General features: G+C 50.8%; 1 protein-coding gene across 1 annotated transcript in view; it reads left to right on the forward strand.

Annotated features, from left to right (window-relative positions):
* Positions 1-17116, forward strand: part of f3a (coagulation factor III, tissue factor a) — a 20821-nt gene extending 3705 nt beyond the window's left edge. Inside the window, exons 2-6 of the mRNA XM_072451226.1 lie at positions 4040-4151; positions 8271-8464; positions 9227-9408; positions 9583-9751; positions 15203-17116. Coding sequence (XP_072307327.1) covers positions 4040-4151; positions 8271-8464; positions 9227-9408; positions 9583-9751; positions 15203-15348 — 803 coding nt within the window. The 3' untranslated portion in view covers positions 15349-17116. The remainder of the gene's footprint in view (positions 1-4039; positions 4152-8270; positions 8465-9226; positions 9409-9582; positions 9752-15202) is intronic.
* Positions 17117-18378: the final 1262 nt, after the last annotated feature.

The raw sequence follows: 18378 nt of genomic DNA on the forward strand, positions 1-18378 counted from the left end.
CACTTCTGACCAGTCACTGACACTTCTGACAAGGTACTGACTCTTCTGACCAGTCACTGACTCTTCTGACCAGTTACTGACTCTTCTGACCAGTTACTGACACTTCTGACCAGTCACTGACACTTCTGACCAGTCGCTGACACTTCTGACCAGTTGCTGACTCTTCTGATCAGTCACTGAAATTTCTGACCAGTTACTGACACTTCTGACCAGTCCCTGACACTTCTGACCAGTTACTGACACTTCTGACCAGTCACTGACACTTCTGACCAGTCGCTGACACTTCTGACCAGTCGCTGACACTGCTGACCAGTCGCTGACACTTCTGACCAGTTGCTGACTCTTCTGACCAGTCACTGACACTTCTGACCAGTTACTGACACTTCTGACCAGTTGCTGACACTTCTGACCAGTCGCTGACACTTCTGACCAGTCACTGACACTTCTGACCAGTTACTGACACTTCTGACCAGTCGCTGACACTTCTGACCAGTCGCTGACACTTCTGACCAGTTACTGACACTTCTGACCAGTTACTGACACTTCTGACCAGTCGCTGACACTTCTGACCAGTTGCTGACTCTTCTGACCTGTCACTGACACTTCTGACCAGTCGCTGACACTTCTGACCAGTCACTGACACTTCTGACCAGTTACTGACTCTTCTGACCAGTCACTGACTCTTCTGACCAGTCACTGACACTTCTGACCAGTCACTGACTCTTCTGACCAGTTACTGACACTTCTGACCAGTCACTGACACTTCTGACAAGGTACTGACTCTTCTGACCAGTCACTGACACTTCTGACCAGTTACTGACACTTCTGACCAGTTACTGACACTTCTGACCAGTTACTGACACTTCTGACCAGTCACTGACTCTTCTGACCAGTCACTGACACTTCTGACCAGTTACTGACACTTCTGACAAGGTACTGACTCTTCTGACCAGTCACTGACATTTCTGACCAGTTACTGACTCTTCTGACCAGTCACTGACACTTCTGACCAGTTACTGACTCTTCTGACCAGTCACTGACACTTCTGACCAGTTACTGACACTTCTGACCAGTCGCTGACACTTCTGACCAGTCGCTGACACTTCTGACCAGTTGCTGACTCTTCTGACCTGTCACTGACACTTCTGACCAGTTACTGACACTTCTGACCAGTCGCTGACACTTCTGACCAGTCGCTGACACTTCTGACCAGTCGCTGACTCTTCTGACCTGTCACTGACACTTCTGACCAGTCGCTGACACTTCTGACCAGTCACTGACACTTCTGACCAGTCGCTGACACTTCTGACCAGTCGCTGACACTTCTGACCAGTTACTGACACTTCTGACCAGTTACTGACACTTCTGACCAGTCGCTGACACTTCTGACCAGTTGCTGACTCTTCTGACCTGTCACTGACACTTCTGACCAGTCGCTGACACTTCTGACCAGTCACTGACACTTCTGACCAGTTACTGACTCTTCTGACCAGTCACTGACTCTTCTGACCAGTCACTGACACTTCTGACCAGTCACTGACTCTTCTGACCAGTTACTGACACTTCTGACCAGTCACTGACACTTCTGACAAGGTACTGACTCTTCTGACCAGTCACTGACACTTCTGACCAGTTACTGACACTTCTGACCAGTTACTGACACTTCTGACCAGTCACTGACTCTTCTGACCAGTCACTGACACTTCTGACCAGTTACTGACACTTCTGACAAGGTACTGACTCTTCTGACCAGTCACTGACATTTCTGACCAGTTACTGACTCTTCTGACCAGTCACTGACACTTCTGACCAGTTACTGACTCTTCTGACCAGTCACTGACACTTCTGACCAGTTACTGACACTTCTGACCAGTCACTGACACTTCTGACCAGTCGCTGACACTTCTGACCAGTTGCTGACTCTTCTGACCTGTCACTGACACTTCTGACCAGTTACTGACACTTCTGACCAGTCACTGACACTTCTGACCAGTCGCTGACACTTCTGACCAGTCGCTGACTCTTCTGACCTGTCACTGACACTTCTGACCAGTCGCTGACACTTCTGACCAGTCACTGACACTTCTGACCAGTTACTGACACTTCTGACCAGTTACTGACACTTCTGACCAGTTGCTGACTCTTCTGACCAGTCACTGACACTTCTGACCAGTTGCTGACTCTTCTGACCAGTCACTGACACTTCTGACCAGTCACTGACTCTTCTGACCAGTCACTGACACTTCTGACCAGTCACTGACACTTCTGACCAGTTACTGACACTTCTGACCAGTTACTGACACTTCTGACCAGTCACTGACACTTCTGACCAGTCACTGACACTTCTGACCAGTCACTGACACTTCTGACCAGTTACTGACACTTCTGACCAGTTACTGACACTTCTGACCAGTCACTGACTCTTCTAACCAGTCACTGACACTTCTGACCAGTCACTGACACTTCTCGTGGACATTCTCCCAGAGTGAGGCTTTACGGACAAACATGGGACGCTCTGGTCTCTGCAGGGATGTGTTTTGGCACCGCTTCTGTTCATCTCTCACAGTTGCAGCAGCACAAACACACACTTGTGATGTGGAGCCACAGAACCCTGTGATGTCACTGACAAGAGCCTCAGACATACTCAACATGAGGCCCAGGGGCCAAATCAGGCCCTCCACGCGATCTAATTCAGCCCACTGCCCATGTTCCAAATATATATGTCAATTAAATAAAATGTTCCCTGGTTTACTTCTGGATTAGGGCTAGTTCAAACCTGGTTTGGTCTGTGTTTAGTCCTTTTTGATTCTGTGATAGTCCGGCCTCAGACCTGGTTCTAGTCTGGTTCTCCGTCCTGGATGGGCCATGTTGTTATTTAATAGTATTTCTCACAAAAATCCAATCTTTCAGTTGTTATTGTATTGTATAAATTATATTGATTGAAACAGTGTTGGGGAAATATATAGGATACACAATAGTGGTGTGTAGTGCACCTGTGGCCCCGGGGCCCCGGCCCTCAGGAAACTTAAGTTGAATATCCCTGGTTTAGACCAAAGGCACATTTAGTCTTCAGCTTTGACCCTGGAGCCTCAAGGTCGTCATCATGTGATGAGCTCCATGTTCTCTTGTCCTGCAGCAGTGAGATGTGATGCTGAGCTCCATGTTCTCTTGTCCTGCAGCAGTGAGATGTGATGCTGAGCTCCATGTTCTCTTGTCCTGCAGCAGTGAGATGTGATGCTGAGCTCCATGTTCTCTTGTCCTGCAGCAGTGAGATGTGATGCTGAGCTCCATGTTCTCTTGTCCTGCAGCAGTGAGATGTGATGCTGAGCTCCATGTTCTCTTGTTCTGCAGCAGTGAGATGTGATGCTGAGCTCCATGTTCTCTTGTCCTGCAGCAGTGAGATGTGATGCTGAGCTCCATGTTCTCTTGTCCTGCAGCAGTGAGATGTGATGCTGAGCTCCATGTTCTCTTGTCCTGCAGCAGTGAGATGTGATGCTGAGCTCCATGTTCTCTTGTCCTGCAGCAGTGAGATGTGATGCTGAGCTCCATGTTCTCTTGTCCTGCAGCAGTGAGATGTGATGCTGAGCTCCATGTTCTCTTGTCCTGCAGCAGTGAGATGTGATGCTGAGCTCCATGTTCTCTTGTCCTGCAGCAGTGAGATGTGATGCTGAGCTCCATGTTCTCTTGTCCTGCAGCAGTGAGATGTGATGCTGAGCTCCATGTTCTCTTGTCCTGCAGCAGTGAGATGTGATGCTGAGCTCCATGTTCTCTTGTCCTGCAGCAGTGAGATGTGATGCTGAGCTCCATGTTCTCTTGTCCTGCAGCAGTGAGATGTGATGCTGAGCTCCATGTTCTCTTGTCCTGCAGCAGTGAGATGTGATGCTGAGCTCCATGTTCTCTTGTCCTGCAGCAGTGAGATGTGATGCTGAGCTCCATGTTCTCTTGTCCTGCAGCAGTGAGATGTGATGCTGAGCTCCATGTTCTCTTGTCCTGCAGCAGTGAGATGTGATGCTGAGCTCCATGTTCTCTTGTCCTGCAGCGTCCTTTCCTCCAGCACAGAACATCACCTGGAAGTCCACTAACTTCAAAACCGTGCTGTCGTGGGGACCAGAGCCTACAGCCGAGTACTCCTACACCGTGGAGTTCGCTCAGTGAGTACCTGCACGTCCTTCTGAGCATGCTCAGTAGCGTCCTCTAAGCTCTCACACTAATACACATTTTTTTCAGCCTGATGTATTTTCTTTGAACTCACTAATCTGATTAAAAACACAGATCTGATTAATAAGCACTGAAAATAAGGAGCGTCCCTTCTGAGCGTGCTCAGTAGCGCTCTCTCCCTCAAGTACACGCTGACCTTGAACAGAGGAGATAAGCAGCACTAAAAGCTCTGTGCCCCGCCCTAAGTGTCCTGGAACACAGCCATAAAGAGAGCAGCGGATCACAGGAGGAGGAGCAGAGGAGGAGCAGAGGAGTGAGAGCAGAGGAGGAGGAGCAGAGGAGTGAGAGCAGAGGAGGAGGAGCAGAGGAGTGAGAGCAGAGGAGGAGGAGCAGAGGAGTGAGAGCAGAGGAGGAGGAGCAGAGGAGGAGGAGGCTCTACATAATGCTTTCACTGCTCACAATAGCACAAAGGGAGGAAGTGTTCATCAGCTGATCCAATCACGGATGAGGCACGTTTCCATTGGTTCACTCTGGAGCAGATCAGAACCATCCAAAAGCCCTGGGTTAGGGTTCTATGCTGTAGAACCATATTTATGCATAACTATTGGGAATGTGGAACCTGAACCAGGAGCCTATTCTATCATGTGAGGAGGAACCTATGTTCCCCCATTCACAGAAAAGGGGAACATGGTTGCCGGGGAACATGGTTGCCGGGGAACATCGTGCCGGGGAACATCGTGCCGGGGAACATCGTGCCGGGGAACATCGTGCCGGGGAACATCGTGCCGGGGAACATCGTGCCGGGGAACATCAGTGCCGGGGAACATCGTGCCGGGGAACATCGTGCCGGGGAACATCGTGCCGGGGAACATCGTGCCGGGGAACATCGTGCCGGGGAACATCAGTGCCGGGGAACATCGTGCCGGGGAACATCAGTGCCGGGGAACATCGTGCCGGGGAACATCGTGCCGGGGAACATCGTTGCCGGGGAACATCGTGCCGGGGAACATCGTGCCGGGGAACATCGTGCCGGGGAACATCGTGCCGGGGAACATCGTGCCGGGGAACATCGGTGCGCACCCATGTTGAGCGCAGATGCTTAGCAACAGCTGTTTCCTGTTTATGGCCGCACGACATAAAAAGGCGCAGAGCATGGGCGGAGCCAGGCTCTGGCTTTGGGGCTTGAGCCCCGGATCTTTTTTTAAAAATGCCTCATGATGTCACTAAGTGGCTTTAGCTCAACAGGAGCGTTGGGTCCTGACTTCACTTGAATCATCTCATTGTAAAAGCATCAGTTCAAAGACAGAGTCTGTGGACATCAGGGTCGTGAGTTCGAGCGCTGATAGGAGGCATTTGTCTTGTCACCAAGTTGTACAATTTCTTGACAAAGTAAATGTAACTAAACGTCACTTCTGCTGTTCTGTTCAATGTTTTTAGAGGGAGGATCTCTGTCAGAAAACAGAAAGGTCATGGTCTGTCTTTGCCTTTGGGGGTTATTGTCTGTAACTGCACTAAAACCACATCATATTGGCCCGAATGAACCCTTCCCTTTCTTTTTGGGCTAAGCCCCGGATGTTTAGAATGTCTGGCTCCGCCTCCGGCGTAGAGGCTTTAGCCACGCCCCTCACATGCAGAGAAGTCAAAGAAATGATGCAAAACTGTTCCTGTTTCATTTCTTGGTTATATTCATGTTTTTTTTTCATTCATTCAAGATTGTCACATCTTTGTTTAGTTTGTATGTTTTGATCAGCTCCTTCCATGTTGTAAGAACAGATTTGACCCAGGGATTTTTCACTTCCTCCAAATGACTCGTCTGTCATCTGCAGTAAGAACTGTGCAGGAACATGTTTCAGACCTTCTCTCTCTTCTGCTCACACTCTGGTGACACACTTCTGCCCCCTGCTGGCCCCTGCTGGCCCCTGCTGGCCCCTGCTGGCCCCTGCTGGCCCCTGCTGGCCCCTGCTGGCTCCTGCTGGCCCCTGCTGGCCCCTGCTGTACATATCAGTCACACAGGCCGACGGCATGTGAGTGTGAGGTTTGGGTGGAGCCGTTTCCTAAAGCTTCATGTTTAAGTGTGAGTTATGATGTGAAGGTGGTACACAAGCACACACACACACACACACACCATACACACACACACACACACACACCATACACACACACACACACACCATACACACACACACACACACACACACACCATACACACACACACACACACACCATACACACACACACACACACACACACACACACACCATACACACACACACACACACACACCATACACACACACACACACACACACCATACACACACACACACACACCATACACACACACACACACACACCATACACACACACACACACACACCATACACACACACACACACACACCATACACACACACACACACCATACACACAGACACACACACACCATACACACACACACACACACACACACACACACCATACACACACACACACACACACACACACACCATACACACACACACACACACCATACACACACACACACACACCATACACACACACACACACACACACCATACACACACACACACACACACCATACACACACACACACACACACCATACACACACACACACACACACCATACACACACACACACACACCATACACACACACACACACACACACACCACACACACACACACACACACCATACACACACACACACACACACACCATACACACACACACACACACACCATACACACACACACACACACCATACACACACACACACACACACACACCATACACACACACACACACACACACACACCATACACACACACACCATACACACACACACACACACACCATACACACACACACACACACCATACACACACACACACACACACACCATACACACACACACCATACACACACACACACACCATACACACACACACACACACACACACACACACACCATACACACACACACACACACACACACACCATACACACACACACACACACACACACCATACACACACACACACACACACAATACAATACACACACACACACACACACACACACACACCATACACACACACACACACACAATACAATACACACACACACACACACCATACACACACACACACACACACACCGTACGCACACACTCACACACGCACACACACGCACCATACACACACCATACACACACACACACACACACCGTACGCACACACACACACACCGTACGCACACACTCACACACACACCATACGCACACACACACCGTACGCACACACACACACACACACACACACAAACCCCACACACACACACCGCACACACCCCACACACAAACACCATACGCACACACACACACACACACACACACACCGTACGCACACACTCACACACACACCATACGCACACACACACCGTACGCACACACACACACCGTACGCACACACACACACAAACACCATACGCACACACATACACACACACACACACACACAAACCCCACACACACACACCGCACACACCCCACACACAAACACCATACGCACACACACACACACACACACACACCGTACGCACACACTCACACACACACCATACGCACACACACACCGTACGCACACACACACACCGTACGCACACACACACACCGTACGCACACACACACACAAACACCATACGCACACACATACACACACACACACACTGTCCCCTCTGTCCTTGATGTCTTCACATCTGGATCATCTGCTCCTGAGCTCGTATTTATCCAGTGATTGTGACGTTGTGACATGAGATATTTACACAGAAATATGGTCCATGTGGTGATGCAGGTCAGGTCTGGCACAGAATGTCTCTGCCCTCCGTCTGACCCCTGCCCTCCGTCTGCCCCCTGCCCTCCGTCTGACCCCTGCCCTCCGTCTGACCCCTGCCCTCCGTCTGACCCCTGCCCTCAGTCTGACCCCTGCCCTCAGTCTGACCCCTGCCCTCAGTCTGACCCCTGCCCTCCGTCTGACCCCTGCCCTCCGTCTGACCCCTGCCCCCTGGTGACCGTCCCCTGCTCGTGTGCTTCCAGGCTGAACAAAGACCGTCAGAGGAACCCACACTGCATCCAGAGCTCGCAGACCCAGTGTGACCTGTCCAGCAGCCTGAGTGACCTCCAGGCCTCCTACACCGCCGATGTCCTGTCAGAGCCACCCCAGGGAGCACCCCTGGAGCTCAAGGAGTACCCCTACACCCGCTCGCCACCCTTCTGCCCCTACACAGACAGTGAGTACCCCTACACCACAGTGAGTACCACTACACCACAGTGAGTACCACTACACCACAGTGAGTACCCCTACACCACAGTGAGTACCCCTACACCACAGTGAGTACCACTACACCACAGTGAGTACCACTACACCACAGTGAGTACCCCCACACTACAGTGAGTACCCCTACACCACAGTGAGTACCCCTACACCACAGTGAGTACCCCCACACTACAGTGAGTACCCCTACACCACAGTGAGTACCCCCACACTACAGTGAGTACCCCTACACCACAGTGAGTACCCCTACACCACAGTGAGTACCACTACACCACAGTGAGTACCCCCATACTACAGTGAGTACCCCTACACCACAGTGAGTACCCCCACACTACAGTGAGTACCCCTACACCACAGTGAGTACCCCTACACCACAGTGAGTACCACTACACCACAGTGAGTACCCCTACACCACAGTGAGTACCACTACACCACAGTGAGTACCACTACACCACAGTGAGTACCCCCACACTACAGTGATTACCCCTACACCACAGTGAGTACCCCTACACCACAGTGAGTACCACTACACCACAGTGAGTACCACTACACCACAGTGAGTACCCCTACACCAAAGTGAGTACCCCCACACTACAGTGAGTACCCCTACACCACAGTGAGTACCCCTACACCACAGTGAGTACCCCTATAAGACACACGTCTGTTGCTGATGTCCACATTGTAACACACACGTCCGTTGCTGATGTCCACAATTTAGCGCTGCTCCTGGGCCCGTCCTTCAGGCTGGACGTGAGTCCGGACCAGAAGCGGACTACGGTCCAGGTGGTCGACCCTCTGACTGCTGTCTTCAGAGACGGACGACAGCTCAGCATCAGGGACGTGTTCGGGGACGAGCTGAAGTACAAGGTCACCTACAGGAGGAACAAGAGCACCGGCAAGGTACCAGACCAGGACCAGGACCAGGACCAGGACCAGGACCAGGACCAGGACCTGGACCTGGACCTGGACCTGGACCAGGACCAGGACCAGGACCAAGACCTAGACCTAGACCCCAGCCTAAGCTAGGTCTAAATCATGTACCAGGACTAAGTGTAAGTGTCTTTGTGCTTGCAGAAAGTGGTGACCTCCAGGTCCAGTGAGCTGGTGCTGAGTGACCTGGACCCAGGAGAGAGTTACTGTTTCCAGGTCCAGGTTCTGGTCCCGTCCCGGCCCACGTCGTCCCAGCTGGGGACGCTCAGCCAGACCCAGTGCACCCACCAGAGGGACCCTTCACTCCTGGACCGTGAGTCAGCCAGAGCACGACACTCAGAGGCCACGCCCACACGACACTGAGGACAGAGGCCACGCCCACAGGAACACTCAGGACAGAGGCCACGCCCACAGGAACACTCAGGACAGAGGCCACGCCCACAGGAACACTCAGGACAGAGGCCACGCCCACAGGAACACTCAGGACAAATGCCACGCCCACAGGAACACTCAGGACAGAGGCCACGCCCACAGGAACACTCAGGACAGAGGCCACGCCCACAGGAATACTCAGGACAGAGGCCACGCCCACAGGAACACTCAGGACAAAGGCCACGCCCACAGGAACACTCAGGACAGAGGCCACGCCCACAGGAACACTCAGGACAAATGCCACGCCCACAGGAACACTCAGGACAGAGGCCACGCCCACAGGAACACTCAGGACAGAGGCCACGCCCACAGGAACACTCAGGACAGAGGCCACGCCCACAGGAACACTCAGGACAAAGGCCACGCCCACAGGAACACTCAGGACAGAGGCCACGCCCACAGGAACACTCAGGACAAATGCCACGCCCACAGGAACACTCAGGACAAATGCCACGCCCACAGGAACACTCAGGACAGAGGCCACGCCCACAGGAACACTCAGGACAGAGGCCACGCCCACAGGAACGCTCAGGACAGAGGCCACGCCCACAGGAACGCTCAGGACAGAGGCCACGCCCACAGGAACGCTCAGGACAAAGGCCACACCCACAGGAACGCTCAGGACAAAGGCCACGCCCACAGGAACACTCAGGACAAAGGCCACGCCCACAGGAACACTCAGGACAAAGGCCACGCCCACAGGAACACTCAGGACAGAGGCCACGCCCACAGGAACACTCAGGACAAAGGCCACGCCCACAGGAACACTCAGGACAAAGGCCACGCCCACAGGAACACTCAGGACAAAGGCCACGCCCACAGGAACACTCAGGACAGAGGCCACGCCCACAGGAACACTCAGGACAAAGGCCACACCCACACAACACTCAGGGCATCTTAAAACTTGTTTAAAAGTGAAAGTACACACAACTCGCAGGATCACAACACTCTCAATACTTCTGTTGAGCTTCATGTTCTGGGCAAAACCTTTGTTTTTATAGTTTCAGTTCTTTGACTTTGTTTGGAATAAGAGTTAATTTATAGAGAAAATATGAAAATGTGTCTTCATCATGGGACAATTCTGATGCTGAGGACAGTGTGGACATGACATTCTCATGACATGTCGTTGTGCGTCGCTGCTCATGTCGTTGAGCGTCGCTGCTCATGTCGTTGAGCGTCGCTGCTAATGTCGTTGTGCGTCGCTGCTCATGTCGTTGAGCGTCGCTGCTCATGTCGTTGAGCGTCGCTGCTCATGTCGTTGAGCGTCGCTGCTAATGTCGTTGTGCGTCGCTGCTCATGTCGTTGAGCGTCGCTGCTCATGTCGTTGTGCGTCGCTGCTCATGTCGTTGTGCGTCGCTACTCATGTCGTTGTGCGTCGCTGCTCATGTCATTGTGCGTCGCTGCTCATGTCATTGTGCGTCGCTGCTCATGTCGTTGTGCGCTGCTGCTCATGTCGTTGAGCGTCGCTACTCATGTCGTTGTGCATCGCTGCTCATTACGTTGTGCGTCGCTGCTCATGTCGTTGAGCGTCGCTGCTCATGTCGTTGTGCGTCGCTGCTCATGTCGTTGTGCGTCGCTGCTCATGTCGTTGTGCGTCGCTGCTCATGTCGTTGTGCGTCGCTGCTCATGTCGTTGAGCGTCGCTGCTCATGTCGTTGTGCGTCACTGCTCATGTCGTTGAGCGTCGCTGCTCATGTCGTTGAGCGTCGCTGATCATGTCGTTGTGCGTCGCTGCTCATGTCGTTGTGCGTCGCTGCTCATGTCGTTGAGCGTCGCTGCTCATGTCGTTGTGCGTCACTGCTCATGTCGTTGAGCGTCGCTGCTCATGTCGTTGAGCGTCGCTGATCATGTCGTTGTGCGTCGCTGCTCATGTCGTTGTGCGTCGCTGCTCATGTCGTTGAGCGTCGCTGCTCATGTCGTTGTGCGTCGCTGCTCATGTCGTTGTGCGTCGCTGCTCATGTCATTGTGCGTCGCTGCTCATGTCGTTGAGCGTCGCTGCTCATGTCGTGCGTCGCGGCTCATGTCGTTGTGCGTCGCTGCTCATGTCGTTGTGCGTCGCTGCTCATGTCGATGAGCGTCGCTGCTCATGTCGTTGTGCGTCGCTGCTCATGTCGTTGAGCGTCGCTGCTCATGTCGTTGTGCGTCGCTGCTCATGTCGTTGTGCGTCGCTGCTCATGTCGTTGTGCGTCGCTGCTCATGTCGTTGTGCGTCGCTGCTCATGTCGTTGTGCGTCGCTGCTCATGTCGTTGTGCGTCGCTGCTCATGTCGTGCGTCGCTACTCATGTCGTTGTGCGTCGCTGCTCATGTCGTTGTGCGTCGCTGCTCATGTCGTTGTGCGTCGCTGCTCATGTCGTTGTGCGTCGCTGCTCATGTCGTTGTGCGTCGCTGCTCATGTCGTTGTGCGTCGCTGCTCATGTCGTTGTGCGTCGCTGCTCATGTTAAATGTAACGCTACCCAACACTGTTTGTGACGCCATAAATTGTTTCTGATTGTCTAATATATTGCAAATCGAACAACAGGTGAGACCAAGCACAAGCCTGTCTCACCCCTTTCTAAAGCCGGTGAGTCCGTCACGTGACCGTTCATTCTGATTCTTGACATCGTAAAGAGCGTCGATATTTTTTATTATCACACAATCTATTTTAAAGTGTAAATAAATAAAGAAGTGAACAGAATCAAAGGTTTTCTCAGCGTTCAGACTCGTTATTGCGGCTTTGTTTTGTTGCTTTTGTGTTTGGTTCATTATGTGTCGCTTCATACGACTCTGAGGTGAACACATCGCTCCTGGAGAGTCGTTGTTTAGTCTTTTAATTGTTATTCCTGCTCCTACATTTCAGTCGTGGTAAATTGAGAGTCCAGAAAAGATTGTATTTCTTTTTCTTTGTTTCCTGAGAAGTTTTTTTGTAGAATCATTCAAATTATGATTGAATTTGGTCTTGTTTGGGTAAAATAATATTATTATTTTCTAAACTTCTCAGCTAATCATTTTGAGAATTTCATTAACCTTATATTATGTATTCATTCATTCATTTTCCTCCGCTTGTCCCCGTTTGGGTCACATGTGACTGGAGCCAATCGCAGCTCGTCACAGGCTGAACACAGACATAGACACTCCCACAAACTAGGGCCAAATTACAGTTGCCAATTTCACACATTTTAACACGTGCATTTATTCATTTTAGAAATGTATTATTTATAGATTCACCAGTTCTTTTTGAGCTTGAGACGTCCAATGTTCCAGTCTCCACCACAGACGAGGGTTCCTCAGAGTGGTTTGCATCAGATCCACAGCTTCAGTGTTAAAGTGGAGCATAAACACACTTCCATTAATAGTTCCTTTGACCAGTTCAAATCTGCCATCTTTATCTTTGTGTTCATCAATATGGCCACGCCCCTCTTATGTTTGCCCCTGTATGAGGAATAGTAAAGTTTGTTATAGTCAAATGTAATTCATTTGGATGTTTTAAGTCGAGGGAAACCATTCTCTAGGTAAAAAAAAATAAATAAATCCCTCTGGTACTGGTGATAAAACATTTTCAACTGGGTAATTTACAAACTAACGTTGGCTCACACTGGCCCACATTGTGTTACTCACATGTCTCCAGTAAAGTGTATTTGGGGGTCCTGTATTTGCAAATGCTGATGTCTCCTTTGGTGAGGTCATCTTTTTATTTCCCCTCCACGTTTAGCCTCAGTGTTGCGGGATAAAGCCGAGCGTCCACTTTCTTCTGTCTCAGTCGGGATTTCACTTGATCAAAAGTGTTTCCTGATCACTCTTGCAGAGCAGAAGAATGAGACGTGGAGCTGGTGTGGTCCACGGCGAGACGTGGAGCTGGTGTGGTCCGGTCCACGGTGAGACGTGGACCTGGTGTGGTCCGGTCCACGGTGAGACGTGGACCTGGTGTGGTCCGGTCCACGGTGAGACGTGGACCTGGTGTGGTCCGGTCCACGGTGAGACGTGGAGCTGGTGTGGTCCACGGAGAGACGTGGAGCTGGTGTGGTCCGGTCCACGGTGAGACGTGGAGCTGGTTTGGTCCACAGTGAGACGTGGAGCTGGTTTGGTCCACAGTGAGACGTGGAGCTGGTGTGGTCCGGTCCACGGTGAGATGTGGAGCTGGTGTGGTCCGGTCCACAGTGAGAAGTGGACCTGGTGTGGTCCGGTCAACGGTGAGACGTGGAGCTGGTGTGGTCCGGTCCACGGTGAGACGTGGAGCTGGTTTGGTCCACGGTAAGACGTGGAGCTGGTGTGGTCCACGGTGAGACGTGGAGCTGGTGTGGTCCGGTCCACGGTGAGATGTGGAGCTGGTGTGGTCCGGTCCACAGTGAGACGTGGAGCTGGTGTGGTCCGGTCCACAGTGAGACGTGGACCTGGTGTGGTCCGGTCCACGGTGAGACGTGGAGCTGGTGTGGTCCGGTCCACAGTGAGACGTGGACCTGGTGTGGTCCGGTCCACGGTGAGACGTGGAGCTGGTGTGGTCCGGTCCACAGTGAGACGTGGACCTGGTGTGGTCCGGTCCACAGTGAGACGTGGAGCTGGTTTGGTCCACAGTGAGACGTGGAGCTGGTGTGGTCCGGTCCACAGTGAGACGTCTGGACGCAGCCGTTTAAGGAGTGATGTTTGTGGACAAGCTTCATTTTCTCAGATTTTGTTGGAAGTTTTAGATATTACAGCCTAAACACACTCTCCAGATCGTCCTCTTGATCAGTCAGGACACAGACCTGGCTCGTTAAATATGCCACGTTGGCTTGCAGGAACTGGACTGTGAGATTTAAAGAGCGGCTGTTGTGGCTCGACTGTCCACTTTTTATTCCTCTTTCCTCTTCCTCTGAGGCTCCTGCCAGTGATCACCTGCAGAATCACTGGCTCTATCCTGCTTCTGGTCTCCTCCAGAGCTGCGGCGTGGCCAGTTAACTTAGGTGTCACAAGGCTTCTTTGTTCTTTTTCAGTTTTTTGACTTGTTCCCGAAGTGTCCAAGCTCATTGTGTCCACAGAGTGATGGGTTATGATTGGACCAAAGCCCCACAGACCTGACTGAGCGAGCGGCATCATCTAACTCTACTCTTGTGTACTTGTTTGAGCCTTCAAATGCATGGGGAGCACAAGCCTTTAAGGGCCCCCAAAAACTCAAAGTCCATTACATTACTTAAAAATGTCTGTGTTTAATGGGCTTAAAATAATGCAAGAAGTTAATTTAAGTCAACTTTATCACGTGATGGATGCATCTATAGCTAGTTACCCATGAAATACAAATATAACCTAATTGCCGTGTGAATGTGAACGTTGCCCCGCCCTGTCCAAGCCTGGTCTGAGTCTGGTGTTCTTGTGTTGGCAGAATACTCTCTGGGGGTCATCGTAGGGGCCGTCCTGCTGCCCCTCCTGCTGGTGGGAGGGCTCATCGCACTCATCGTGATCTGCTGCTTACGGAGGAACAAAGAGCAGCCCAGCGAGAAGAAGGAAACCGAGGCCCTCAACGTGTAGCGCTGTGAGCGAGGACCCTCAACGTGTAGCGCTGTGAGCGAGGACCCTCAACGTGTAGCGCTGTGAGCGAGGGCCCTCAACGTGTAGCGCTGTGAGCAAGGGCCCTCAACGTGTAGCGCTGTGAGCGAGGGCCCTCAACGTGTAGCGCTGTGAGCGGGGGCCCTCAACGTGTAGCGCTGTGAGCGAGGGCCCTCAACGTGTAGCGCTGTGAGCGGGGGCCCTCAACGTGTAGCACTGTGAGCGGGGGCCCTCAACGTGTAGCGCTGTGAGCGGGGGCCCTCAACGTGTAGCGCTGTGAGCGAGGGCCCTCAGCACCACTGACGCCGTGGACTTTAGTTTCTGTGAAACTGCACATGTGACTCATGTGGCACAAGTGTGGACTGTATATGTTTGTAAGAGGGAACATGAGGGAACACGAGGGAACATGAGGGAACATGAGGGAACACGAGGGAACATGAGGGAACACGAGGGAACACGAGGGAACACGAGGGAACACGAGGGAACATGAGGGAACATGAGGGAACACGAGGGAACACGAGGGAACATGAGGGAACATGAGGGAACACGAGGGAACACGAGGGAACATGAGGGAACACGAGGGAACACGAGGGAACACGAGGGAACACGAGGGAACACGAGGGAACACGAGGGAACACGAGGGAACACGAGGGAACACGAGGGAACACGAGGGAACACGAGGCTGGGGCTACGCTATGGTCTAATGTCGGCTGGTTTATCGTGTCGCTGTATTTTCGCCTTGTGGCCAGTTCTGGAACTACATGCAGTCGGTTGTGTTCAGTCTAAACTGTCCAAGGTTTATTTAAAATGAAGGTGGAGCAGCTCGGCCTGTCGCCATGATCCTTCTATTGGTTAAAAACCTGCCAGTGGCACTGGAGACGGGCCACGCCTCTGGGCAGGAGACACAGCCCGGCCGCCGCAAACACCATCTGTGCCACCAATGTATATTCTACCTCATATCACCTTTTAAAAACAATACTATATTTCAATTCATTTTTCATAATAAGTGGTGGCGACGGGCCGGGTGGCGACGGGCCGGGTGGCGGTGTTTAAAGGCCAGTTCAGAAGAAGGCTGGGGCAGGTCACACTGCTGCCAAACCAATCTATGCCCCGCCCCCTGTGTCCTGTTGTTGCTATGGAGATTATCAACGGTACAATGACCACACGGTTTTGATTGTTATGTTCATCAAAGTGAAACCTTTTCACCCTAATTTCACAAAGGAGAAAAAAATTACAATCATCCACACCCACTTTGAAAACCCACCAATCACAGTGCAGTTTTCTGATGTGTCCAGAACAAGTGCCAAGAACAACGACCAATCACAAACAAGACACTCGCCATAGTAACAGTCAGAGGTGAACTCAACCTACTGCATGAGGAGTTTGAGCCGTGTGCTAATGCTACTGACCTGCTGCATATATATAAGTGTGTGTGTGTGTGTGTGTGTGTGTACGTGTGTGTGTATGTGTGTGTGTGTGTGTGTGCGTGTGTGTGTATGTGTGTGTGTGTGTGTGTGTGTGTGTGTGTGTGTGTGTGTGTGTACGTGTGTGTGTATGTGTGTGTGTGTGTGTGTGTGTGTGTGCGTAAATGTACTTAAATGGCTTGGAAACACTAGCTCTTTATTTATTTCACTGGGAACGCTGTGGGAAATCACTGTATCATGTCCTATTTTTGTATTAATTTATTATTTTTATCACTAAATAGTTTTATATTTTTGATGATGGACGAAATAAAATGACTGAATAAAACTGAATCGAATCTTTGGTTCAGTTTATTTGGATTGAATTCTTTAGAATGGTACGGGCCTGTATGTTCACAAGTACATGTACAGAAGTATTACTGCAGTACAAGTACAGGCACAGAAGTATAACTGCAGTACAAGTAGAGGCACAGAAGTATTACTGCAGTACAAGTACAGGTACAGAAGTATTACTGCAGTACAAGTACAGGCACAGAAGTATAACTGCAGTACAAGTAGAGGCACAGAAGTATTACTGCAGTACAAGTACAGGTACAGAAGTATAACTGCAGTACAAGTAGAGGCACAGAAGTATTACTGCAGTACAAGTACAGGTACAGAAGTATAACTGCAGTACAAGTACAGGTACAGAAGTATAACTGCAGTACAAGTACAGGCACAGAAGTATTACTGCAGTACAAGTACAGGCACAGAAGTATTACTGCAGTACAAGTACGGGTACAGAAGTATAACTGCAGTACAAGTACAGGCACAGAAGTATTACTGCAGTACAAGTACAGGTACAGAAGTATTACTGCAGTACAAGTACAGGCACAGAAGTATAACTGCAGTACAAGTACAGGCACAGAAGTATTACTGCAGTACAAGTACAGGTACAGAAGTATTACTGCAGTACAAGTACAGGTACAGAAGTATTACTGCAGTACAAGTACAGGTACAGAAGTATTACTGCAGTACAAGTACAGGTACAGAAGTATTACTGCAGTACAAGTACAAGTACAGAAGTATTACTGCAGTACAAGTACAGGCACAGAAGTATTACTGCAGTACAAGTACAAGTACAGAAGTATTACTGCAGTGCAAGTACAGGTACAGAAGTATTACTGCAGTACAAGTACAGGTACAGAAGTATTACTGCAGTACAAGTACAAGTACAGAAGTATTACTGCAGTACAAGTACAGGTACAGAAGTATTACTGCAGTGCAAGTACAGGTACAGAAGTATTACTGCAGTACAAGTACAGGTACAGAAGTATTACTGCAGTACAAGTACAGAAGTATTACTGCAGTACAAGTACAGTGCCGGGATAGGAATTCAATGAGCTTTTATTTTGTATATTTACAACTTCAAAATCAAAAAATACTCAAAGCAACAAATAAATGAAAACCCACCACAAACTCATCCAAAAGTAACAAACACTCTCATGTAGTGGAGTCAAAGTAATAAGTACCTCACGAGCAAGGACCACGCCACAACAATGGAATACGAAAGAAGGGGGTTGAGAGACAACAAGAGATGCTGGGATTGGCC

The sequence above is a fragment of the Eucyclogobius newberryi genome, unplaced genomic scaffold (assembly GCF_026437365.1).
Source record: "Eucyclogobius newberryi isolate DKJ021-1_F unplaced genomic scaffold, fEucNew1.0.hap1 SCAF_18, whole genome shotgun sequence".
Lineage (NCBI taxonomy): Eukaryota > Metazoa > Chordata > Actinopteri > Gobiiformes > Gobiidae > Eucyclogobius > Eucyclogobius newberryi.